Here is a 27,337-nt window from a genome sequence, read left to right on the forward strand (position 1 = left end):
GAAGAGCTGTTTCAGCCAGCACCCAGACCTGTTCCTCCAGAGTTCCTGTCCTTGCCCGGCTCCTCTCTTTGGACCCCGCTTCGCCCGTGGAGGACTGTCTGCCGACCCTCGACTCAGGTCCTGGACCTCGCCCCACGGTAACCTCCCCCCGGGACCAGCACACATAGGTTCCCAATCCTTCGGTAATCATGGTCTGTAATGGAATTCCATCAGCTTTGTAGGTCTATCATAGCATTTTGCTGTTGTCTTCATCTGCCTGCCCTTGGGCTCATCGGCACACGCTGCCAGAGTGATGCTTGTCAGGCTTCCAGGAGCAAAGCTTTTTCAATACACTGAAGTGCAGCCATTGTGATAATCTTAAGATAAGCATTTAAAAGCTTTGCCTCAACTCGGAAGATTAAGGGTGAGATTTCCCCCCTCTAAATAAATAAGTAATACGACATTTACTCTAGGTAGAATTTTTTTAAAAACCACAGTGCAGCATTGTAGCCCAAATCAAGCATGGGAGAGAACGCAAACCTTTTTTTTTTTTTTTTTTTGCCCCATAACCCCCTGACATGAAAAGGAAACATGTTAGTTCTCAGATTTAAAATGTGAGTTTTTCAACTTGTGGTTGAAGCTTACAGAGCAATAAATCATGTGCTTTCCTTACATGGTATCTTGCAAGTGCAGTTAAGACAAGACCACCAGATTTGCCCTCCCATAAGTCAGCGCAGCTATTGGACAGCTAGAAAGTTGCTGTTTTTGCTAGTACGTGTCAGATACTGAGCCTCTATGCTGGCGGAGTCAGATTTCAATAGTTGTGGTCAGTCTGAGGAAACTGTGATGTGATAAGATAGCGCTTGTGAGGTCATGTGGTTAACAAACACCCAATCTGAAATAGCAGCTTAGTGGACCTTAAGTTAAAATAAGTATAGCTCCTCAGCTGTGTATGCTGTGTTTTGTGCGTTCTTAGACCCAGAGCTGCTGTTGATGCTGAATAACCTAAAATTGAGGATTCAGTAGCATTTTTCATAATAGGGTCTCCATACTTTTTCAACCTCATTCTTTTATCTTAGTGGAGCATAGGTATGTGGGAACAGCACAGTGTTGGTGAAACACTACAGAATTCTAGAAAATCAGGTTGTTCATGTTGGTTAATGAGTTTAGCATTCCCCCCTCAAAAAAGGACTACTTCACTTTCAGAGCTGATGGTTTCCTTCTCAATAATGTTTATTGCCATGATCTAGTGGAAGAGATGTCTCTTTTGCTGAACCTCTAAAGCACATACAAATGATTTGGGGGTTGTTTTTTCATGAAGTCATGAGACATCCTTAAGCGGAGAGATGGAGAAAGAGAGGAAACTACTGAAAAATATATCAAATCAATATATGCATTTAGTAGAAAGTTTTGATAGGCAAATAACATTGAGAGAAGGGCAGAGAGAAGGGAGTTAGTTATAATCATCCCACTTCAGAGAAATTGACAGAAATGGGCCTGTATTTTGCAGATTTCTAACTTCAGCATTGAGATGTTGGAATGAAATACTGAATGAAGTCTGGACATAATTTTAGCTATGGTTAGATAGGGTTGAATGGATTTTTCAGTAGATTACTGGATGATGCTGACACACAGGTGAACACAATTTTCATTTTCTTTTCTTGGCCCAGTTATAGACATGAAGGCCATAATCTGTCACCTTAAGCAACCTTTCCTTTCCCAGCTGTTTACTAGAAAAAACTTGGATTGAGATCTATAAATAGCCTCAGAGCTATTGATTTAAAATAAACCATGGCACTTGAACAGCTGCCAAGGATTATAATCCTACATTTAATTTTTGTTGCTGATTTCTATATGTCACCCTAAAAAGGAGAGGGTTTTGTTGTTGTTTTAAGTAACTTCTCTCTCTTTTGAAACGTGTTGCTTGAAAATGGCACCCAAGGGCCAAATTCACCAAAAGGCTTTTAAATGTATTTACGACGTATGAGAGAAGTAAAATTTGGTGGTGCAATTACATAGTACGATATGGAAGCCTGTTCTTCTGACTACTTGCTATCTTTTCAATCACGTACTTTCTATTAAGATTTCAAAACTTTTGATTATATGGTAATACTCTGATCAAAAAGTCATGACCTTGCCTGATCAAGTTGTTTCTTTCCTGTTCTGACATGAAAGCTTCTGGTCTCAGTGTGTCGCTAGTTTTGATCTTTGTCATGTAAGCAGTACAGCTGCTCTGCCTCAGCCTCTTGTTTCCTTTTGGCAGTTTTGCTCTTGATAACTGCTAAAAGCTGAAAACCCCAACCGCTACCACCTTGATTTTTTTTTTAATAGAACAAAGGAAATTTAGAAATTCAATATTAAGTCTTTTACATAACCTTAAATATATAGCCTTCATGCTTCTGTATTCTTTTTTTTCCAAGTATTTTTTTTAAATAATATTTTATTAAGTTTAACAATAGAAAAATAGAACAATAAAAACACAGAGAAAATATAAAACACAACAATACACACTTTCACAATACATAAAATACAAACATTTAACAAGGGGGGGGAGAACAATCGACACACAAAAAATAGAATAAGAAAAACACAGATCACTCTTTTCTAATTATTCATCTTCAATTAACTTATTTTCCTGACTTCCTCACGCCTCCCTTTTTTATATCCCTTTTTAAACATTAGTTCAGCAAATTCATATCCTACAACTTTGTCCTTATATATTTTACCTCCCAAATTTATAATTTATAATTTTTATCTCTTATTACTAGAACCCCTTCATTTTATTTCAATGTCATCAGCATTCATACATTTTACAATACTTCTGTAAATAAATTTTAAATTTCCTCCAATCTTCTTCCACCAACTCTTCTCCCTGGTCTCGGATTCTGCCAGTCATCTCAGCCATTTCCATATAGTCAATTACTTGCATCTGCCATTCTTCCAAGGTGGGTAATTCTTGTGTCTTCCAATACTTTGCGATGAGTATTCTTGCTGCTGCTGTAGCATACATAAAGAAAGTTCTATCCTTCTTTAACACCAATTGGCCAACTATGCCCAGGAGAAAGGCCTCTGGTTTCTTCACAAAAGTGTATTTAAGTACCTTTTTTATTTCATTGTAGATCATTTCCCAGAAAGCCTTAATCCTCGGGCACGTCCACCAAAGGTGAAAGAATGTACCTTCAATTTCTTTACATTTCCAACATTTATTATCGGGCAAATGGTATATTTTTGCAAGCTTGACTGGGGTCATGTACCACCTATACATCATCTTCATAATATTCTCTCTTAGGGCATTGCATGCCGTAAATTTAATCCCAGTAGTCCACAACTGCTCCCAGTCAGCAAACATAATATTATGACCAATATCTTGTGCCCATTTAATCATAGCAGATTTTACCGTTTCTTCCTCAGTACTCCATTTCAACAGCAAATTATACATTCTTGATAATATCTTAGCATTGGGTTCTAACAATTCTGTTTCCAACTTTGATTTTTCCACCTGAAAACCAATTTTTTATCTTGATTATAAACCTCTCTTATTTGAAAATAATGTAACCAGTCTCACACCTTCCCTTTGAGCTTCTCATAACTCTGCAATTTCAGCTTGTCACCTTCCTGTTCCAAAATTTCACAATACTTTGGCCATTTTGCCTCCATGTTAAGTTTTTTCATAGCTTTCGCTTCCATAGGTGATAACCACCTTGGGGTTTTATTCTCCAAAAAATCTTTATATCTTGTCCAGACATTAAATAGTGCTTTCCTGACAATATGGTTTTTGAATGCTTTATGTGCTTTAACCTTGCCATACCACAAATATGCATGCCACCCAAATACATTATCATAACCTTCAAGATCTAGGATGTCAGTGTTCTCAAGAAGTAGCCATTCCTTCAACCAGCAAAAAGCTGCTGATTCATAATAAAGTTTAAAGTCCGGCAGGGCAAACCCCCCTCTGTCTTTAGCATCAGTAAGTATCTTAAATTTTATTCTGGGCTTTTTGCCCTGCCAGACAAATCTAGAAATGTCTCTTTGCCACCTCTTGAAACAGTCCATCTTGTCAATGATTTGTAATGATTGAAACAAAAACAACATTCTCGGCAGCACATTCATCTTAATTACAGCAATCCGACCCAGCAAGGAAAGCTTCAAATTCGACCAAATCTCTAAATCCTTCTTCACTTCTGACCAACATTTCTCATAATTATCTTTAAATAAATTTACATTCTTAGCAGTCATATTCACCCCCAAATATTTTACCTTCTTTACTAATGTCAGATCTGTCGCTTTCTGAAACCTCTCTCTCTCCATCGGCGTCAAGTTTTTCTCGAAAACCTTAGTTTTTAACTTGTTTAACTTAAAGCCTGCCACATGACCAAACTCCTGGATTAATTCTAAAGCCCTCTTGGTACTAGGTACTGGCTCTTGTAATGTCAATACAAGATCATCTGCAAAGGCTTTAAGTTTATATTGTTTTGCTCCGACCTGAATACCATGGATCAGCTGGTCCCTTCTTATCATATTTAGCAAAACCTCCAGGACCGAAATAAAGAGCAATGGGGAAATTGGGCAGCCTTGTCGTGTCCCTTTCTCAATTTTAAATTCTTCTGTCACTATGTTATTAACTATAAGTTTAGCCTTTTGTTCAGAATAAATCGCACCTATACCATTTTCAAAATTTTGTCCAACCCCCACCCCCTGCAGATTTTTCTTCATAAAAATCCAAGAGATGTTGTCAAAGGCTTTCTCCGCATCTACGAATATCAAAACCGCTTTTGTATTAATATTCACTTGTAACTTTTCCAAAACGTTAATTACATTTCTCATATTATCAGACAAATGCCTACCAGGGAGAAAGCCAGCCTGGTCTTTATGTATCATTTCTGCTAAAACTTTTTTAAGTCTTTTAGCCAAAATATCAGCAAAAATTTTGTAATCCACATTAAGCAGGGATATGGGGCGATAGTTCTTGAGTTGTGTCTTCTCAGACTCAGTTTTAGGTATAAGTGTGATGAAGGCTTCTTTCCACGACTCCGGCGCCTTTTTCCCCTCCATGATTTCATTGCAAACCTCCTTTAGTGGTTGAATCAAATAGTCCTTCAAAGTTCTGTAGTATTTGGAGGTTAATCCATCAGGCCCTGGAGATTTTCCCAGTTGCATAGTCTGTATGGCACCTTCAACCTCTTGTTCTGATATTTTAGAATTCAACAATAATTTATTTTCTTGAGAATTTTTTTGTAATCCATTGGTTTTCAGAAATTGATCAATTTTAGCCTCTGTCTGTGGCCCTTGTGTATAAAGTTGTTTGAAATATCTCTGGAAGCCGTTTCTAATCTCCTGTGGGTTTTGTATGTTCTTTCCATTCACTTCAAGGTTAGTCACAGTATTTAACTTATGTCTTTTCTTCAGTTGCCATGCTAGCAATTTCCCACATTTGTTAGCAGATTCAAAAGTCTTCTGTCTCATCTGTTTAATTTTCCATTCTATCTCCTGATTTGTCATTTTCATATATTGTGCTTGGTAAAATTTGATTTCTCTCAAAATTTCCTGCGACTTTGGTTTAACTCTAAGCTTCTTCTCTCCTTCTTTTATTTTTTCCAAGATCTTTCCCTTTTTCTCTTCTTGAGATCTCTTTTTTATTGCATTCTGCTGAATCAAGAATCCTCTCATAATGGCTTTACTTGCGTCCCAGATTACCCTTTTTTCCACTGATGTCTTCAAATTTATCTCAAAATTGTCTTTCACCATTTTTTGGGCCTTCCTAGTAATTTCTGGATCTCTAAACAAGATGTCATTCATCCTCCATCTGAAGGAGCCAGTCATTGTTAGTTTCATTTCCAGTTTCACAGGGTTATGGTCAGAGCAAGTTTTGGGGCAGATTTCCACCTTTCGAATCTTTGGAGCCATTCCTCTGGTTATCCAGATTTGGTCAATTCTTGTCCAGGTCTTTTTGGCTTCAGAAAAGAAAGTCCCTTCTTTACTTAGGGGGTTCTTAGTTCTCCAAGTATCAATTAGATCCATATTGTCTGTCATTTCAAAAAAGGATTTCGGTAGTCTTCCATCCTTTGTTATTATTTCTCTGTCTGACTTGTCCATGTTTGTCGATACCACTCCATTCATGTCTCCAAGCATAATGATGTATTCTTGCCAACTGCATAACCTAGGGAGGTTTGCTGTGACAAAGCTGCTTCATTACAGTGGACTGTTGCGTACATCACAGTAAACTATGGTCCTGAAAGACCTACATTCGCTCAAAATTCATTTCCGAGCACAATTCAAAGTGTTGGTGCTGACCTTGAAAGCCCTAAACGGCCTAGGCCCAGTACACCTGAAGGAACGTCTCCACCTCCATCGCTCAGCCCAGACACTGAGGTCCAGCTCCAAGGGCCTTCTGGCGGTTCCCTCACTGCGAGAGGTGAGATTACAGGATTACAGGGAACCAGGCAGAGGGCCTTCTCGGTAGTGGCACCTGCCCTGTGGAACACCCTCCCATCAGATGTCAAGGAAATAAACAACTACCTGACTTTTAGAAGACATATGAAGGCAGCCCTGTTTAGGGAAGCTTTTAATGTTTGATGTTTTATTCTTTTTTAATATTCTGTTGGGAGCTGCCCAGAGTGGCAAGGGAAACCCAGCCAGACGGGTGGGGTATAAATAATAAAATTATTATTATTATTATTATTATTATTATTATTATTATTAGTAAGACAAATGTGAACAGGGAGGAACCACTCTGATCCTCAGGCTCACATGCTCACTCCATGCCTTTCCTCTCCTCATGTGGTCAGGAGAAGGACTTTAGCAACATTAAGCTTCACTTCGCCCTAGTTGCCTTGTCCTGTTATCTAGATCATAGAATCAAAGAACTGTAGAATTGGCAAGGACCACGAAGGTCATCTAGTCCAACCCTCTGCAGTGCAAGAATCTTTTTGCCCAATGTGGGGCTCGAACCACAACACTGAGAATCTCATGCTCTACCGACTGAGATATTTTGAGATCTGGGATAAAGGTTTAAAACAAACTCCAGTTGAAAAAAGGCAGCTTCAAAAACACATTTTTGAAGCTGGCTGGTCTTGAAAGTTACCGGAATTTGTTACAAACTGTCCACATGACACAAAAGGGGACGGGGAAACTGAGGCCTGTGGTTGTCTGCATCTCATGAAACCTTGGTTTAGTGTGACATGTGAACAGTGTTGATATGTTATATACATCAGGGGAACTTGTGCCCCCGCCCTCCCCGTAAGTTGCTGGTTTCCACTTCCTACAATCCCTGCATATGGTGGAAAACACCAAGGTGGAGCTAACAGGAGCTTTGAGGGAGAGGAGTTTAGATCAGGGAAACACAGGAGAAAGAATTAAATGCTAACTGTTCAAAAAAGCAGAGATCTCTAATAATTCTCAGAACGACCACAAAGCTGCAGTTCTGCAAGATTCTTTGAAGGAAGTAATAACTGATAAGATTTTAACCTTTTATATTTGTGGTAATGGAAGTACCGTAATTCTAAAGATCTTACTTTCAAAAAGTGCATGTTTGATATCAAGGCAATACAGCTGGCTTCTTCACGAACTTTGACTTAACAACTGAATTTTGTACTAAATGTTTACAGTTCTACACACACACACACACACAGTTTTAACAAGGAAATGACTATAGAAATTAATATTCTATTTCCCCCCAGAAAAATCAATCTGCCCTTGAAATTAAGTTGAGTTGATTCAAGCAAATATGTTCGTATTTTAACATGCTACCTTAGTTAGCGCGTTTTTAATCTGGATTATTTAGGAATGTTTTAAACCTCTAAATTTTTCTCTGCTGTCTTTTTCTTTTTGCTTATGCTTGGGTTGACAGTCAGCAACAGGTAAGAGCATGTTATGAGAAAGTTCAAGTGGAATGGATTTGACTACCTTTCTAAGCATGGCTGCTTTGTGTTCTCAAATATAATAATCCACAGCTTGGTAAATAACAAGTACATAAAGTATAAGTACAGGGAGAGTCTTTTAAAAAAGGCCCCATGGAACATGTGTACTCTGTATCCACTGGGCCTCTAAATCAGGTACTTTGAGCCACTAGTCAATTCTGCCACTTTCAACCGTCACTGGCGACCATTAATGATGGGTATTGGAATTTTTGACAACTCCATAAAAGCCATGGGATAGTTGGGACAGTAGCCAGCATGCTATGGTGTCTTCTATTTAAATTTGGCAGGATCTCTTGAGAATTTTCATTCCTTAATACTATGCACTGTGGATCAGCCCCATGTTCTGATACCATGCTTCTTCCATTAAACCAAATTAAAAGGGGTTTGAGTCCACATATCTATTTGGAATGAATAATTCAGATTTATATCGGTAACACAAGAGATTTTCTGCTGCTTTTTAGTATTAACAAGAACGTTCTTCCGTGATCAGCATCCCTGGTTCTGTTCCGTCAAAAGAGATACAAACAGAATGACCTGTTCCGGTTCTGGTTTTGAAAATAGACCCCTCTCCTGCAGTTGGAGCTAAGACCTGGAATGTTCTTCCTTAGTTATAAGCTGGGAAATGGCACCAGCTTTCTGTGTGATGTTCAAACAAGTGGAAGGCGGGTGTCAAGGACTAGAACTAGGGACAAGAACTATTGATCAATTGTCCTCTGTCTGGAAGGTCACAGTACTCTTCCCCATTTTGGAATGTGGTGTCTTCCCACTTAAGGTAAACTCATAGCCAACTTTGTTGAGTTGGAGAGAATAGCTTCCTTGTCTGTTTGCTGAACCTCGCTTTAAAAAAATTTTTTTAGTCTAAAGCCTATGGAACCTTCCTTAATCCTGATCCATACTGAACACTAACCATCTCATTAACTCAAGAGCCCGTCATGGACATGTTGCATCATTGCACATTTCAGGAAAATTTCAAACCCCTAGTATTACAATAGCAGCATTGTAATCATACAACTGTAATCATACAACATTGAATCATACAACTGTTGAACTGGGAGGAACCACGAGGGTCATCTAGTCTAACCCCCTGCAGTGCAGAAATCTCTTGTCCAAGGTAGGGCTCGAACCCACGACCTTGAGATTAAGAGTCTCATGCTCTGCTGACTGAGCTATCCCCAGGGCTTTTGTTGTTCATTTGTTCCTTTCGCTTATATTACTGTGCTGTTTTTAAATATTGCAAGGTATTCAGAAGGCGTGTGGGTCACTTTAAGGATCATTTGGATGCGAATATGTCTATTTTGAAACTTAAGAAAGCTTCAAAATAAGATGTTGAAATTCGTCCTAAGGTGGCTGGTTTATTCATGCTTAAAGTTGAGAAATGTCCCAAGTGGTGTCTTTCTGTCTCTCTCCCTCTTTTTGTCATAATACAGAACCAGAAGGAGGAATTCTACAGCTCTTCTTGTGAATATTTACACAAGATCAGGTTTAGAGAGGGCTCCTAGTTCTGTCAGACACCATTGCCAGCTGTAGTGGACTGTCCCACAAAGTGTCGCTTGCGAAATATTCGTGAAATAAAACTCATAGCTCAATACGTGGCTTCAGCTTGAGTCGCCCACTGTGCATAAACTTCATGCAAAGCAGGCATGGCAATTTGAGTTTGTATAAGGGCTTAACTCAGGACTGGGGGAACTTGTGGCCTGGGGGCTGCACGTGAACCACAGCTTAATTTCAAAGTAGGAAGGGAAGGGGAAAGTGGGGAAAGGGAAATACCGTATTTTTCTCTCTATAAGACTCACTTTTTCCCTCCTAAAAAGTAAGGGGAAATGTGTGTGCGTCTTATGGAGCGAATGCAGGCTGCGCAGCTACCCCAGAAGCCAGAACAGCAAGAGGGATTGCTGCTTTCACTGCACAGCGATCCCTCTTGCTGTTCTGGCTTCTGAGATTCAGAATAAATTTTTTTTGCTTGTTTTCCTCCTCCAAAAACTAGGTGCGTCTTGTGGTCTGGTGCATCTTATAGAGCGAAAAATACGGTACATTGCCAAACATCTGCCTTTTGCCTTGCCCACCTCCAGCATGCCCCCCAACAAAGTACCTCCACAAAACACACCCCTCAGCAGAAAAAAGGTTCCCCGCCCCTGTATAAACATATTGATTTCAATTCAGCAGTCCCTCTGTTTACAGTGTAACATCTTACTTAAGGTGCTCTGCATGTAGGGACTGAGCATGTCACCCTTTGGCTTGACATCTAGATTGTTCCATTTGCAGTTATTGAAATGTATAGATCACTGCACTAATAAAGCGCTTGTTCAACAAGCTGGCGAAATGGCTTTCGAAATCTCTGGAATGCATCTTTTCCTCAGTCAATGTCTCTCCCCCCCACACACACACACTGTTTTTTAAATAGCATTTAATGCTCTATGTTTCTAACCATTACACTGTAAATTCTAAGAATGGGCACCAGGAGTAGAATTTAATTGTCCGGTCAATGTGAACAGAAGATGGTGCCTTTAACATGAATTTTAAGTAAATTTGGTTATGTTTATGTACTCTACTGTTTATCAAATGCTATAGTGAACTAAAGGTGTATTGAGGGTGACGGTGGAGTATAAGTGTGACTTCACTAGTGAAAGCTTGCTGTGATTGTGTTCTGTTTTTTTATTTTCTCTAAGGGGAAAGTACTTCTTTACTATAACACATTCTTTTCTGATCTTTGGCCTTTGCACCATGTCGAATCCCAGATTCCCAACCCCCAGCCTCATGCCGTTTAATGCTGTCTAGGAAGCATCCCACCCCCTCAAAAACTAGAGGATTGGGGTACTTTCCTGAACAGTGGGGGGAAGTATTGCTGAGGGTCACAGGGGGGGAGGAGGAATTGGCAAAAATACCTCCTATCTTCAGTCAGCAGGAACCTCTGAACGCAGCTCATGAAAGGAGGGACAACTTGGGATCATTATATGCGCATACACACATTTGTTTTTGTTTCTGGTGAGGGTGAGCAGTGATTTTGAGTACACTCAAATGCTACTCCTGTCCTTATAACTTGTGGGTGTACTTTAAGATATAAATGTTTAGTTGAATATGGGCATATTCTCCTTTCTTGAGCTGAAATGGCAGGCCTGTCGGCTAATGCTTGAATGTGTCTGTCCTTTCTTTTTACAGATCAGATGCCTAAAAGGCAAGAAACCCTTCCCAGGCCCACACACCTTTGATGGGATTCATATTGTGAACCATTTGATAGGCGATGATGAGTCCTTGCATTCGTCCGACGAAGACTTTATATCAAACCACGTTCAGGAGTCTGGGGTCCATTTTCACTTGCACAGGAGGACTGGTCCGATGGACTTGACTCCGGCCACGGCAAACAGTAGTGACAGTGATATTGAAAACACTGAAACATCAGACACCATCGTTCAGAAGGAAAATAACCAAAAAAGAGTGGAGTCTTACTCTACTACTGTGTAATCACTGTGAATGGTATTGGCCTTCATTCTCTAGGAGCTTATTCCACGGTCAAGAGGACTATCTTAAAGTTCTTGGACTTGACTGGCTCTTACATCTTCTCTGACGCGTGATGTGTTGCACCTTACTATTGTCCTCTGTATTTGCCAAATCTTTTCTCTCCAACTTGTTGTTGCCATAGAGTAGGACTGGGAAGAGGTTGGATGGATGACAACTCTAACAGTGTTAATATTTCCCGTATGCTTCTCATGCTAGAAAATGCACACTCACAACTTCTTCCCACTCAAGGACCATACTACAGTTTGTAAACATGGGAAGTCCTTAGTCTTCAAAGGAAAAGTGTACTTGTGCAATATTTAATGCTCTGTGAACAAATGTGTTCTTTTTACATAAACTGTTTGTGATCACAATGGATGTATCAGATACGACATTTATCTGGTTGAGTGTCTTATTTTTAATTAACATAACCTCTATTATTGGAAACCACCAAAGTTTCCAATCTAAAGCCTTTACTTGTGCTATTTTATATAATAATTAATGGTTACACTTTGTTCTAAAGGATTAAAGAAAACCTTTTATTAACCATTCTGTGCATCTGCTTTTGATGTGTTGCTAATGGACCTGATCAGAGTATGTTAACTACAAATAATGTCTATTTTGTATATATTTATATATCCTTGGCCCTGCATAAAAATGTACATTGAATTTTGTATGGGAAGTGTAAATGTTACCATATGACTGGTCTCAGCATTTTAAAAGGAAATGAAATTCTGTTTAAACCAAGTAAAATTGGAAAATGTTTATGAGAAAAATGGCAAAAACACTAATTTTAGTTTTAAGACCTCTGCTTACCAAATGACCCACAGATTCATGCCCTACTGAAATGTGTTCCAAATGACACTATTGACTGAAATTTTAACTTTGTGTATATGTAACTATATAATAAATTTTTTTCATGATTTAATAGATGCTAAACAGTTACTTGTTCAAGGGTTTCTCAAAATACAGTATTGGTTACTATATTTTATTAAAACAGCTCAACCCTTTACTACATAACAATAAAATCAAGAAAAAAATACAACAATAGTACAAAACATACAAAAATGTTTACTAACTGGAAAATACACTTAAGAGATATATGACAATTATGAATAAGAGAAGGAAAAGATTGCTTTTGTTTATATGCTGCTTTCAGTTTCTCTGTCTTAAGCTAAGTAATCAGGAGAATGAATTTTATGCCACAGATGCTCTGCAGAGTGAGTACAAGGAAGAGAGAAACCTAGGACTGTTTCTTAACAAAGTTCTTAACCTTAGGTACTATTTCTGGGTTAGCGGAGTCTGTAACCTGAAGCGTCTGTAACCCGAGGTACCACTGTACCCTGATTTTAATTATATGCATTCAGAAGTTCAACTGAATTCAGTAAATTTTACTTCTTAGCAAAAGTGCTTAGATTTGCTTATGTACCTGGGAGGAAGCCCCTCTAGATTAAATTAAATAAATAAATTTCTGAATGGTATATTTTGATTGCTTTAGTTCAAAGAGTCAAAGTTCTTAATTTACTAGCACTGTACTCCTATGCATGTCTACTTGGGAATAAGTCCCACTGAGTTCAGTTGGGTTTTCTTTCAGGTAAGCACACACAGGATTGCTGCCCAAACAATGAAACCCAATCAGTTGCAAATTGCAGGGGAAGAAATAGGTTTGTCTGGAAGGCCTGCTCATATAAATAGATGGTATCCAGGAAATTCTTAAACAACCTTATGAGCTGCTCTAACTTTCAGTTTTTTTGCTTTCGCTATTTTTATCAGCGTACAGGAATCATTGAAGTGCATTTCTCCGAACAAGTGTTGATGTTTCACTGGACTGTGGGGTGAATGTTGCCCCCATTCAGATGTAAAATGATGCCGTTTCCCAAAAGCAAAAAATAGTTTTTGAGTTCTGTGTCTAGTTTTCTTTGTAGATTGCATCTGCTTTACCTTCCCCAGAGGGAATCCAAATATAAGCAGCTGACAACCTCTGCACCTGGTGCTGGGCAGCTGAGGTTGCCTAGAAAGTATCTGCCTGTCTATCGTTAGAGCACCAGCTGCAGGTCTCTTTGCAAAAGCAAAGCTCTTCAGTCGGTGGCATGAGAAATTCAGTTGAAAGTTGGCCATAAAACACATTAAACAGTGAAGTGCAATGATCTTGCAGTAACTGCCATATTGCACAGGTGCTTGTGAGGGAGACTGAGCGACAGGCTGTATCTCGGCATTTGCTTTTACGTGGAAGTAAATGTGCACCCTGATCGTGCCCACTTTTGTATTAAGCTGCAATACGTTCACAACGGTAGGGGGAGATGCTTAACTCCCATTTTCCCTGTCAAATATGGCACATGTCCAGCTTTTCGCCCCACAGAAGAAGAGAGAGATTTCCCCCACCCTTGAGGGGAAAATAAATTTTGCAGGGGGTGGATTTTTATAAGAAAAAAGGGCACACAGGAAGCTAAGCACCTGCTTGCCTGTACAAACCTCCGCTCTCAATTGCAGCTTCCCAGAACCAGTTTGGGTAAATGCAGGCACACATTGGAAGGGGTGACATAGAAACATCCTCATAACAAGGGAGCACCATGTGTGGTGTTTGGCCCAGAAAATGAATGGATTCAGGAGGACAAACAGTATTAGGGTGGCTTCGAATGCATATTTTAAGGACAGAACCAGACCTCATATGGAACTCAAGGCTGCCACCCAAAATGAAAAACTTGTGTCAAGAGGTCCCTGCCATGCTCCACAGTATATCACAAAGTTTACCCTCCACCCTGCAGACAGTCATTATATGATGTACTCACTTGTCCCTGTTGGAAGCAACCAGTGAAGTCAGGCAGACATGCATTGTGTATTGATGTCAAGACACTATGGCTGAGTACATGCCATGCATTTAAAGTACTTTACTTCCCTCAAAGAATTCTGGGAACTGTAGGAGACTCCTAACAAAGATACAATTTCCAGAATCCTTAACAAACTACTGATCCTGGGATTCTTTTTTGGGGGGGACAGGACAGTAATGCACTTTAAATGTGGTTTAAATGCATGGTGTATTTGCATGTTGTATTATGCAACCTGGAGTAGAAGGCAATAACTGAACACAGAGCTTCCATTCTCTACAGCAGATCCATGTTTTTAGTAATAGCTAGCTCTGCCCTCATGTTCAAGCCCATAACTGTGTGTGTGTGTGTGTGTGTGTGTGTGTGTGTGATGCTTGTTCTATGTCTGTTCTTCAATTAGGTTTCAAGCCAGAGGCAAGGCTCTCCAGATGTTGCTGGAACAATTCCCATCAGCTCCGTCCAGCACAGCCAATAATCAGGGATGGAGAAGTCCACCAAGCTCTGGAGGGCCACAAGTTTCCCATCCCTGGTTTAAACTCTCTCCCTTTCTCCCTCTCTCTGCTTCATATGGCCACAGAGAACTGTCTCTGGCAAGTTAAATTGTCACACAGAGCTGCCCACACTCTCCTGCATTTCAGTTTGCTAGTTCCATTCACCTGTCCCTCTCCATCGTACCTGCGAATCTGCAGAAATCAAGAAGCTAGAAGAGTTCTGATTAGAAGAGTTGTCAGTAGTGACGACTGCAGTGCCACATTGTTGTTGTTGTTTAGTCGTTTAGTCATGTCCGACTCTTCGTGACCCCATGGACCAGAGCACGCCAGGCACTTATGTCTTCCACTGCCTCCCACAGTTTGGTCAAACTCATGCTGTCCAACCATCTCGTCCTCTGTCTTCCCCTTCTCCTTGTGCCCTCCATCTTTCCCAACATCAGGGTCTTTTCCAGGGAGTCTTCTCTTCTCATGAGGTGGCCAAAGTATTGGAGTCTCAGCTTCAGGATCTGTCCTTCCAGTGAGCACTCAGGGCTGATTTCCTTAATAATGGATAGGTTTGATCTTCTTGCAGTCCATGGGACTCTCAAGAGTCTCCTCCAGCACCATAATTCAAAAGCATCAATTCTTTGGCGATCAGCCTTCTTTATGGTCCAGCTCTCACTTCCCACTTTAGGTGGGAATTAGGGGAACTTTAGTGCCACATTGGGGTTCATTTTATGCTTCGTTTAGAAGCTGGGGCGAAAACATCCAAAGTTCTTTCTACGTCATCTGATTACAGAAGTGAATAAAAATATTGTTGCTCTTATAACACTAAAGTGCTCCTTGTAACTGTGGAATCAGATCTGGAGACATGGGCCAGGCCCAAAGTATTTGCTTGGATGCACACAACGGGCACTGCAGAATGTCTTTGTGTTTGAACGGCTGACATATCTCTCCCCATCAAACCATGCCATACTCTAAACCACTTTGAAATCCCCCTTGGTTTCACAATAGCTAGACGCGCAGCCTGGAGGTCAGACAACAGAGGCCAGGCATTTCTAGGGATCAGACAGCTCATTTTGTGATTCTTTCAATCCTACCCACGAATTGGTAAGACTGGTAAGATTAGTGTCTGCTTGCTGGGTATGTGTTGCCCTGATCTTGTTCCAGATAATGAAAAGCAAAACTCTTACTGTATTTGGAGTGATTCAAAAACGGCATCCGGATAGATAATGGTTATGAAACCTGCTAATCAAATGATCGGTTGCGCCATACATCCCATAATAGAAACTAGGAAACCTTAGAGATAAGTAAGTTGCAGTGACTTTACTTTTCAGCGCCTGCCCTGCAAAGTGCCAAATGCTGTCTATAAATCGCACTGGTGCAAAAAGCCTTTTTTTTCAGCATGCTTCTCCTGTTAGCTACAGACAGGCATTAAGATAAGCCAATCAGGAAGAAATAATGTAGTTTACTGCCAAAACTTAACACCTTGGTCCTCTTTGCATTATCTAATTTAGCAGTGGAGTCAAACAAATACTGACTTAGTGGAAATGTTAGAATGAGATATTCTGTCAAGAGCGGAAGTGACTAAGACTGCAACCTTATACACATTTACCTGGGGCTTACTTCTGAGTAGACATGCATAGGACTGCAGGTTACCCAACTATTTCTTCAACGCTTGTGTCTACATAACTGCTGCATGCTATTCATGAAGGATAAGCCTATCAATGGCTTTTAGTTATAATAGTTAAAGTTTTAGTTTTTGTTGATTTTTGGACATTCGTCACCATTGTACCCAAGATGGCATGTATTGTGGCACCAAGCTTTAGAAAGGTGGTTGCCCCTCATATTTCTTCAAACCATACTAGGTCTGGCACTCCCTGTTTTCAGAATGAAGTCTCCCGTCTATCCCTGAGTACCAAGTGCTCAGATTGAGCACAGCATGGCTATCCCATCTTGTCCAATTTGTGAGCTTTTTGGTGACCTAAATGGTCTGATTCAGCAAGCCAGTTATTATACGTCAAACCTGAGAAGGCAAATCCTTCAGTCAGAAATAGCGGAAATGTAACCATTTTCTCTTTAGGTATGTGGTTCTGTTTTTCAAAACTCTGTGGATCTAAGAAGGCAAACCCTGTTAACAGTTTCAGAACTATCATCGCCTAAGGACTGCAGCTGTGCCTGCTCAGACTCTCGTGGAAGAGCTGATATGTCATACTATGGTAAGCAGAATAGGCAAGCACACAGACTTCCCTACAACCATGAAACCCAGAGACCTTCACTTTATTAATCTAATTTATTGGTGATGAATAAATAAATTTATGTAGGCTTGCAGTTGGCCAAAAACATTGCCCAACGAAACAAAGATCTGGTGTTGCTCTAAACACTTCTAAATGCAACCCTTTATGTTGCCTTTTTCTGTGACCCAGTTCTAGAATTCTCTGTCTCTGCAAACACTTTCTAGCACTGTCATAATAAACTCAGGCATCTATGTCTGTTCTAAGAACCCTAGAATGTGGCCATGGTTTCCACCAGGACTCTATAAACAGATCTAACAGATCTTTCGCATTGCAGGCACCAGTCTAAGGGTCTACCTCGGCGAGATATTCATTTGATCAACTGGTAGGTTTGCGGGAAAACAAACAGAATCCCATCATCTTTCACCTCTCCTCAAAATGCTATCTTTCTACAGCAGCTTCCATCAACCTGGTATGCTCCAGATGTTTCCAACTCCTATCAACTGTTCTGGCTGTGGCTGATGGGAGTTGTAATTCAAAGCATCTGGAGGGCACCAGGTTGATAAAGGTTGTTCTGAGGTCAATAAAGTATCCCATGAATTCCACAGCCACGTTTTCTGGAAAAGGGACAGCTAAATATTTCTGTATGTTCCCCAACTTGTGAGATCTCTGGAGGTGTATCCAGAATGCAGTGAACTTAAAGGTAAAGGGACCCCTGACCATTAGGTCCAGTCGTGACCAACTTCGGGGTTGCGGCACTCATCTCGCTTTATTGGCCGAGGGAGCCGGCGTACAGCTTCTGGGTCATGTGGCCAGCATGACTAAGCCACTTCTGGCAAACCAGAGCAGCGCACAGAAACACCATTTACCATCCCGTCAGAGCAGTACCTATTTATCTACTTGCACTTTGACGTGCTTTCGAACTGCTAGGATGGCAGGAGCAGGGACCAAGCGACGGGAGCTCACCCCTTCACAGGGATTCGAACTGCCAACCTTCTGATCGGCAAGTCCTAGGCTCTGTGGTTTAACCCACAGCGCCAGCCGTGTCCCTGGTGCAGTAACATTTGCATGCTGCTAACTACATGAATCAGTGAGACCACTGACTACCTGTACTGTGTTGTGTGGTTGGGTGTAAAGGGCCAATTAGAATGGGGGTAACGATCAGGAATGTATTGGAAGTTATAGTAAGGTTACCAGATTTTTTTCAATGAATCCAGGGACACCTTTCAACTTCTTACTAATCAGATGAATTTTGTTAGGGGACAGATTTGTAAATCGGGGATGTCTGGTAACCTTAAGTTATAGATACAATGGACTTCAGGAAAAGGCTGTGTATATACTAAGTTTAAGGGAAGCTGAGCAGTGCAGAAGGAGACAGAACTTGTAGTTCTCTAGATGTTGTTGGACTCCAATTCCCATCAGCCACAGCCAGCATAGCTGTTGTCCAACATCAGGAGAGCTACAGGTTCCCCATGCTTATTGACTTTAGACTCCATACACAGGATTGGCTTCAGTCCATTTCTATGAACCAGCAATTACCTTGAAACGGACATTACAAAACACCTGTCACAAAATAGCTGCAGAGTTACTTTAGCAGCTTGCTTTGACTGTACAAACAGTAACTTGATTTATTTTTTGTTTAAAAAGCGTTAGCTGATTGTGGATACCATAGCAATGATATCAGAACTAATTTCCCACCTGGCCCACTCTTCTTGCATTTAAAGTGACTGGCATTTGAAGTTTTTTTTTACAACAACAACAGCAGCAACACCACAAACAAGCAAGCAAAACCTAGCTTTAAGTGAAATACCGCCATATAATATGATGCCTGGAACAATAATACGAAACAGTCTTACACTGTCAGGCCATAGGTCCATCTAGCCCAGAGCTTCCCAAACTGTGTTGCAACACGTTTGTGTGTCGGCTGCAGTGTGTGGGTGTGTTGTGCGAACGCTCCCCGCTCTCCGTCTGGGGCTGGAAAGGGGTTAGTTTAAGCTCTGGTTTGCTAGTAAAACTGAATTACTTTGTCACGAAATGATGAATGTCTAAAAAGTGTGTGTCACCAACATGAAAAGTTTGGAAAGCTCTGATCTAGCCCCTGATCATCCGCTTTGACCGGCACCAACTTTCCAGCTTTCCAAGGACTTCCCCATCAACTGCCATCTGATTTTTGTTCACTAGAGATGCTGAAGGTTACAGCTGGGATTTCCTGAATGTACTCTACTGACTGAGCCATGACCCTTCTCTGCACTCCTGAATGCTGCTTACATGTTCATATTTCTGAATTTATTTTCTAGCCCTTAGGTGGGGCAGACTAATCTCCCTGTAATGATCTGGAACACCTTTCAGAAGGAAGCAAATGCTCTTGGAAATTCCTAACCAAACATCTACAGAGCTACAGAGATAATTGTCTGCTCACTGAGTGAGGTGAGCTGGGACCCCGTGAACAGTTTGCTACATGGTGCTACAGCACTTGTCCATAACCATGTGCAGAAGGCCCTCCTATAAATAAGATAATGGCAACACTTCACAGGATTATAAAGCATGCTGTCTGTACCTTAAGTGCTATTTACAATACTAAGCTTAAAGATACTTTGAATGCATATCTGATCATTATTCTAAATCCTCATATCCTTTTGTCCCTTCCCCAACTTGTCAGCGTAAGTTTCCAAAGAACAAAAATGTTGCTATTAATAAGTTGCTCAAATGTGATCCTGGAACGTCTTTGCTTAGGGCTACTGCCACCTTCTGGGGCAGGGCGCCTGTTCATGTAAAAGCTATAAACATGCATAAATTCAGCAGGTGCAGATTTCCCTGGCATTGCGGGGGGCGGGGTGTGTGTGTTAATGATGGATGAGGCTTCACCTGTTGGTTTTCTTCCTGTATTAGGATGGGAGCATAGCCTGATAGGAAAGTACATGCATTGCATACAGAAAATATATGGTTCAAGTCTCAATCTCTCCAGTTAGCAGGGCATAGAAAACAATCAAAAAGACTTTTGCTTGAGACCCAGGAAAGCTGCTGGAAATCAGCATAATAAGCGGACAAGAGTTGTGCTTTTGTCTGATTTCATAAGCTCTGTCCGAACTCATTTTTCTGTACTTTTCCATTTTTGTTTTACAGTGGTACCTCGGGTTAAGAACTTAATTCGTTCTGGAGGTCCATTCTTAACCTGAAACTATTCTTAACCTGAGACACCACTTTAGCTAATAGGGCCTCCCACTGCTGCTGCGCCGTCGCCGTGCGATTTCTGTTCTCATCCTGAAGCAAAGTTCTTAACCAGAGGTACTATTTCTGGGTTAGCGGAGTCTGTAACCTGAAGCGCCTGTAACCTGAAGTGTCTGTAACCCAAGGTACCACTGTATTTTTACCCTGGCTGTCCCTGCCTCAGATCATATGATGAAGGGTGGACCAGACGTATATAAGTATACTGTGCCTTAAAAGTGCTATAGAATACACTAAGTTACGTGATAAATTTAAAATGCATTTTAATTTTTTTAAACAAAAAAAAAACCCATATTGTACATTCACTTCCCACAACCCCACAGGATATCTTTTTAAATAGTAAAAAATTAAGTCTCACCTAGCGTAAGTCAGAAACAGGGAATCTGCTGCTAAGCTTGGGCTCTCGCAATGTTAGCAAGCATGACCGATGGTCAGGGTGGAAGTTGTAGTCACTTCCTAGGATTGTAGCGCTACCCAAGGGTTACTGCCAGGCCTAGAGTTTGTTTGCACTGAGGAATGAAAAGTGGGGAATGTCACCTCTTGGATGTCTGCCTATCACCTACTTGTTAAACATCATAGAGTCCCTGTCCAGCAATGGTGCTCTGAAGAATTTGGGGAAAACCTTGTCCCTTTCCCCCTTCCCTTCCTGTTGTTGTTACCTTGGGGGGCTGGGGGGGCCGTCCGAAGGCCTCCTGCCTCCTCTGGGTGGAAGCCATTTGAGTGCTACAAATGGAAATGTTTTGAGTGTGTGTGCATGTGTGTGTGTCTAGTTTTTTTTTCCCTGTGAACTCTGTGGTTTCTGAGCCCTCTTTCTAATTTTACAGGCGGTGTGATTTCATGCATGGAGTTAACCAAAGCTTTGCTAAAAACAGGGGTAGTCATAACGATACAGTCACGGCTATGTGTTATGCACACACACACACACACACACACACACACAAAGAGAGAGGCTGCCAGTCCCTTCTCTTCTGTCTCCAGAGCCTTGCTGACTTTGGCTGGGCTCCACAGACCACAGGCACCTTTGGAGATTTTGCAAATTGTGTCCCCGCAACACCACTAGGCCCCAGAAAGGAAGGAGAGAAAGGAGGGCAGAGAGGCTTTTCTAGGCCGTGGTTTTGCTTTCTGCAGGGACTCGCTCCCCCCCCCTCCAGTGGACAAGAATCCCTCCATAGAGGGAAGGAGAAATCCTCCCACCATCTCTTCCAAATTTATGCATTACCTAAGTTCCCAGGGGAAATGAGCAAGCCTGGAGGGGCAGGGTGGGTGCCGAAGTATTTCCAGCCATGTTTATCCCCACAAAAGTTTCCACAACAAGCTATTAGGAGGCCGGGAAATGGCCGCAAGCACCCTGCAGCCTGTCACCTTTGTGCAGGTGGATAATCAACAGGTGAAGCTCTCGCCACCAGCACCCTCCAGAAAGCAGCTGCACCCACATAATCTCTGCCTGCCCTGCCACCACTGATGGAGCAGGAGTTATTAGTTCTGTCCCACTTCTCCAAGGAGCTCAGAACAAGGGTTGCCATATTTCAAAAAGTAAAAACCAGGATACCCCAAAAGTTGTTGAGTATTTTTGGGGGGAGACCCCAAAATTGTTGAGCTTTTGACTTTTTTTTTTAAAGGAAACCAGCAGAAACTCTAAAGTGCAGAGATCCAGGACAAAACATACATGTTTTTAAGAGGTGCCATGTTGCTACCAAGTGACAATCCCTTGACTGGTTAGTGGTGACTCCTTGGAAAGTCTTGAAAGATTGCTGCGTCTGTGCAGGGGAAGACTGCCTGCTAGTTATTTCGAAGTAAGCTAGTTATAAGGGGAGCAGGCTCTCAGGCTGTGCACACACCATACATTGAAAAGCACTTGACTTCCCCAAATAATCCTGGGAACTGTGATTTGCTAATGGCGCTGGGAAATGTAGCTGTGTGAGGGGTAAACTACAGTTCCCAAGATTCTTGGGAGGATTATATGCTTTAAATGTGTGATAACAAAGTGCCTCAGTCTTGGTAGGTGCAAAAAATGCCTGCTTTACCCCCCTGCCACTGAGTAGCCACATATCTGGGGAGAAGGGGAGATCTTCCCACATATCTAGGAAGAGGGTTTTATCAGGTGGGCTTCAGCCCCAGTGCTGCTTCTTTCAAAAGCCAGCTGTACCAATTACAGGTGCAGGGTTGCCATATTTCAAGATGTAAAAATCAGGAGACAATAGTTGTTGAGCTTTTGGGGGGGATTTGCCAAAAAAAGGGCAAAGAGTGATACTCAAACACACACTTGTTTGTTCTGTTGTCTACCCAGGCACTAATTTCGCTGCTCAGTTCCTAGACACGTCCGTGAAATTCCAGATGTATGGCAACCCTGACATTGGGGTTCCCCCTCCTGCATTTATGACCCCTACAAAACCTACATTGGCGAGGAGGTGTGATTTCAGACACCTCTGCTTTGAACTATTTTCCAGTGACATTTAAATGCTATATTCTTGATGATTGTATTGGTATCAGCTTTGCTAGAGTGCACAGGTTTTTTTCCTTCTCTCCAGCCCACATCAGTAATGCGTTACATGTGAATGCATATGGTTTTAGAGAGGCAAAAAGCTGCTATTAATCTCATGGGTGTGGGGGGAAATATTGAGAGAACAATGATCCTTTGCTGGTGGGGGAATGACATTACTACCTATTACTGCCTAGTAGTATAAGGCTGATGGATGTGGGTGGCGCTGTGGGTTAAACCACAGAGCCTAGGACTTGCTGATCAGAAGGTCGGCAGTTTGAATCCCTGCGACGGGGTGAGCTCCCGTTGCTTGGTCCCTGCTCCTGCCAACCTAGCAGTTCGAAAGCACATCAAGGTGCAAGTAGATAAATAGGTACTGTTCCTGCGGGAAGGTAAACGGCGTTTCCGTGCGCTGCTCTGGTTCGCCAGAAGCAGCTTAGTCATGCTGGCCACATGACCCGGAAGCTGTACGCCGGCTCCCTTGGCCAATAAAGCGAGATGAGTGCCACAACCCCAGAGTCGTCCGCGACTGGACCTAACGGTCAGGGGTCCTTTTATCTTTACCTGTAAGGCTGAACCTTGCCTGCCAATGAAAGGGATGTGGCTCTCTTTTCTGCAGTGTGGGATCACCTGGGGTTTACAGTTTTGGAAGGTGGCTGATTGTGGCATGTAGCCACAATTTGGGGGTGTCTTATACACGGGGTCCTCTCCCCCCATTTTCTTAAATCGGAGTCCCCCAAAATAGGGGTCATCTTATACATGGGGGTGTCTTATAGACGGAAAAATACGGTATGTCCTCTCCAGTCCAGTACCTAACTGACATTGCCAACCCTCTCCCCACAAGCCCAGCATCCGCCACCTGAGGCAACTGCTTCATTCTGCCTAATGATAGGGCTGGCTCTATAACAAAGAGTAAACTAAAATATGAGTAAATCAGAAACCTGTGTAATGTGAGAGGACTTTGCCATAGTGAATGTAGTTTTAACTGGGTTTTGTTCCCTTAGACAAAAATATGTGGAAAGGATTTGTTGAGGGAAGGAAGTTTGAAATTCACCAATGTATAGGTTAATTTCAGTATCACACACTCTTCTTTGCTGCACCCATGGGTTGGAAGAAGGCATTTGACTTGATGCAGGAGGAATGGTGTGTAATGTGAAAGTCTGCATATTTATCCATTCACAGAAGTTTGACCACTCAGGCTGCACCTACTTGGGAGTAAGCCAATTCAGTTCAGTGGGACTTATTTCAAAGTAAGCACGTCTAGGACTGTGCTGTAAAAGAGATGGAACATTAATCATTCCCGCCTACTTAGATTTTTCTGTCTTACAAGGGCCAGCTATCTGGGCCAGCCCTACTGTTAGGCAGAGTGAAGTTGGCTTGCCTGAGATATCAGAGATTGCAGTACTGTTAAAGGCAGTGAGTCATCAGTGATTTACAGTGCAATCCAACCATGTTTACTCAGAATTAAGTTCTATAGAATTAAATGGGGCTTCCTTCCAAGTATATAGGGATAGGATTGCAGCCTTAGTTTGTACATATGGGTTGTATCCTGGGAAGTTGTACTCAAGAGTAGACCCATTGCTAAGAGTAGGCCCATTAATTTCAAGGGTCTGCTCTAATTTAGTTCAAGGCTTACATTTATTACAAGGATCTTAGGTTATCTTTGATCTATGCACAAAAACATTGCCATTATATGAAGACGAAGAGTGGTATGCAACTAAGATTTACCCAGAGCATAACCAATTGAAATTAATGAATGTGACTAAGTTAGGCCCGTTAAAGTCCATGGGTCTACTCTGAGCAACACATAGCTACCACCCAAAATAAACAGGGTAAAATTAAATGTTGAAGGGTGCTGCGTCCTGTGTTAAAGGACACAGGTGGCGCTATGCGTTAAACCACAGAGCCTAGGACTTGCCGATCAGAAGGTCGGCGGTTCGAAACCCCGCGACGGGGTAAGCTCCCGTTGTTCGGTCCCAGCTCCTGCCAACCTAGCAGTTGAAAAGCACATCAAAGTGGAAGTAGATCAATAGGTACCGCTCTGGCGGGAAGGTAAACGGCATTTCCGTGCGCTGCTCTGGTTCGCCAGGAGCGGCTTAGTCATGCTGGCCACATGACCTGGAAGCTCCCTCGGCCAATAAAGCAAGATGAGCGCCGCAACCCCAGAGTCGGCCACGATTGGACCTAATGGTGAGGGGTCCCTTTACCTTTACTGTGTCCTGTATTTTTTCGACCCGGATTGGATCTGCAGCCCTTCCTGCTAGTGGAAGCCAGATCGTGAGGGGCAGAAGAATAGGAGAGCCAAATGAACAGCAGAACCCATCATGGCCACTTTGGTCCTGAGCCCTGGCTGACTAGACACACCTATGTAGCAGGGCTCCTGTAAAGGCCAGAAAGGAACGAGTGAGCTGGCTGAGCTGATTTATTTTATTGTCATTTTATTTATGTTTTGGGTCGCCTTTTAGAGAGAGAAGGAGGAGGAGGTGAAGAAGAAGAAAAGCAAGATTTTGGTGGTATTGCAGCAGCAGCAGGCTCACTAACGCTCAGGAAGTGGAATTTGTGGTTTCAGGGGCTGAGCTCAGAAGGGGTGTTTAGAAAGAAAAGGTCCAGCGCAAGACACCGATTCTTCAGAGACGACAAGGAGGAGGAAGAGGGGGCTGTGTATTGAAGGTCCCCGAGGACAAGAAACAGGCAGGCGGCAACCGTCTCCTTCCATCGCCTTTCTCCATGGTAAGTGAAGCGCTTCTTCTTCTTCTTCTTCTTCTTCTTCTTCTTCTTCTTCTTCTTCTTCTTCTTCTTCTTCTTCTTCTTCTTCTTCTTCTTCTTCTTCTTCTTCTCCTCCTCCTCCTCCTCCTCCTCCTCCTCCTCACTCACCTTCTCCGCCTTCTCCTGAACCCGGGAGCGCAAAGAAAGTGTGGGGGGGGGGCGGACGGACGAAGGGCTCGCGCACCCAGATTTCCGTCCATCGGAGGGCGGCTCGGTTCTCCGCGCCACCCACTCGTGTTTGCGTCCCTGCCTTCTTTACGCACGTGTGAGCGGGGGAAACGGACTCTGCTTCTTCCCGGAAGTGGAGGCATCATCACCCCCCCCAAAAAAGGGCTCGTAAACTCAGCCTCGGCGCCTGTTTTGCTTGCAGCCTAGGAACTTGGTGGCTGTTAGTTCCTGAGCAAGTGCAGAGTGTGTGGCTCCTATTCCCCACTCCGCCTCTCCACCCCCCTGTTCTTGTACGATCATAATCAGCTCTGGGATATGATAGGCTGCTCAGAAGGAGTGTTTTTTCCAGGGCAAGCTTCAGGCCTGGCCCTTCTCCTCGAAGAAAGAAGGTAAATTAGTGGATGGGTGCAGAGCAGAGAGAGAGGGAGGGAGACTGACTGCTGGGCGCATCGCCACCACTGCCGCTCTCTTCATTGGTTTCTTTGTCTTTCTGGGTTTGTTTGGGAGGGGTGGGGCAGGGGCAGGTAGGGCGCGGAGAGGAGCCCCCAGCTTCCTATATCCAAGCAGGCATTTTTGCAGCAAACTCTGCCAGTCATGGAATCATAGAAGTCGTGTAGACTTGGAAGGGACCACGAGGGCCATTCTAGTCCGTTCCCCCCCTGATCTCGCACCCAGACTTCAAATCCCACCTTACTCCGGATCAAGCTCCCGATGAAAGGAATTGCCTTCCTGGATTCTAAAACCCTCTTGCAAGGTGGAGGGAGCTGTGTTCGGGCCACGTGCCATCCGACCCATCATACATATACATCATACACACACGTTACAGGCAAACGCGTGCCACCGCCAGATGCGCGTCTTCCAGGGTCTTTTCTTTCGCAAGCAGCCCTAGCATGTCTTACTCCGAAGAAAGTCCCAGGTCACTGTGTAAGGGGACTGTGAAGCCTGTGTATATTTAAGAAAAATAGGGAGGGGTGGTGGTGGGTTGTTTTTGGTTTTGGAGGGGGGCGATTTAGAGCGGTGAAGCTGTAGAAAGGAGGGTCCTTTACTCCTGTTAGCCACTTGCTAACAGAGAGAGAGAAGGATTACAACTCGGGAGAGGGCAAGCCATTTCCCCCACCCATGTATCCAGGCTTCTCCTATCGAACCCTCCCAACTTTGTTCCTGGGCGCTGCTTCCATTTAAACGATGGTTTGTGCAATGGCGAAACTGGACGAGGGAGCCAAGAAGGAGTTGTTTTGTTTGAAACCGAAATCCAGCCGCAGGGTGGGGGGTGAGGATGCGGGGCGGGGGCTTCCCTATCAGCAGGGGGGAAAGGTGAGTGGGGTTCACCACAGATCCAAATTACTCAGCACCGAAGGTGGTTCAGTGACAACAGCCTGGGGAATGAGGTTTCGTGTTAATCATTCCCATGGACTGTTGCTGCCCAGACATTTAAATACACTGCTTATAAAAGGGCAGCTTCACACCCGAAGCTTCTCTAGCCTATTCTTTTATATATATACAGTGGTACCTCGGGTTAAGTACTTAATTCGACCCGGAGGTCTGTTCTTAACCTGAAACTGTTCTTAACCTGAAGCACCACTTTAGCTAATGGGGCCTGCTGCGCCGCCTGTTCTCATCCTGAAGCAAAGTTCTTAACCCGAGGTACTATTTCTGGGTTAGCAGAGACTGTAACCTGAAGCGTATGTAACCTGAAGCGTATGTAACTCGAGGTACCACTGTATATATAAAAGGCACGGGGCATGTTCACACGTGTCTGGCACATTCGCGTTCGCCCTTGTAG

General features: G+C 42.7%; 2 protein-coding genes across 2 annotated transcripts in view; both read left to right on the plus strand.

Moving 5' to 3' along the window:
• Positions 1-12,315, plus strand: part of EVI5 (ecotropic viral integration site 5) — a 75,916-nt gene extending 63,601 nt beyond the window's left edge. The window contains exon 20 of the mRNA XM_053391756.1: positions 11,052-12,315. Within this exon, the coding sequence (XP_053247731.1) occupies positions 11,052-11,354 (303 nt within the window). The 3' untranslated portion in view covers positions 11,355-12,315. The remainder of the gene's footprint in view (positions 1-11,051) is intronic.
• A 4,912-nt stretch (positions 12,316-17,227) lies between these two features.
• GFI1 (growth factor independent 1 transcriptional repressor) overlaps positions 17,228-27,337 on the plus strand; it is a 38,121-nt gene continuing 28,011 nt past the window's right edge. The window contains exons 1-2 of the mRNA XM_053391758.1: positions 17,228-17,301; positions 25,190-25,350. The gene's annotated coding sequence lies outside the window, so the exon portion shown is untranslated. The remainder of the gene's footprint in view (positions 17,302-25,189; positions 25,351-27,337) is intronic.

This window comes from Podarcis raffonei, chromosome 6 (assembly GCF_027172205.1).
Source record: "Podarcis raffonei isolate rPodRaf1 chromosome 6, rPodRaf1.pri, whole genome shotgun sequence".
Taxonomy (NCBI): Eukaryota; Metazoa; Chordata; class Lepidosauria; order Squamata; family Lacertidae; genus Podarcis; species Podarcis raffonei.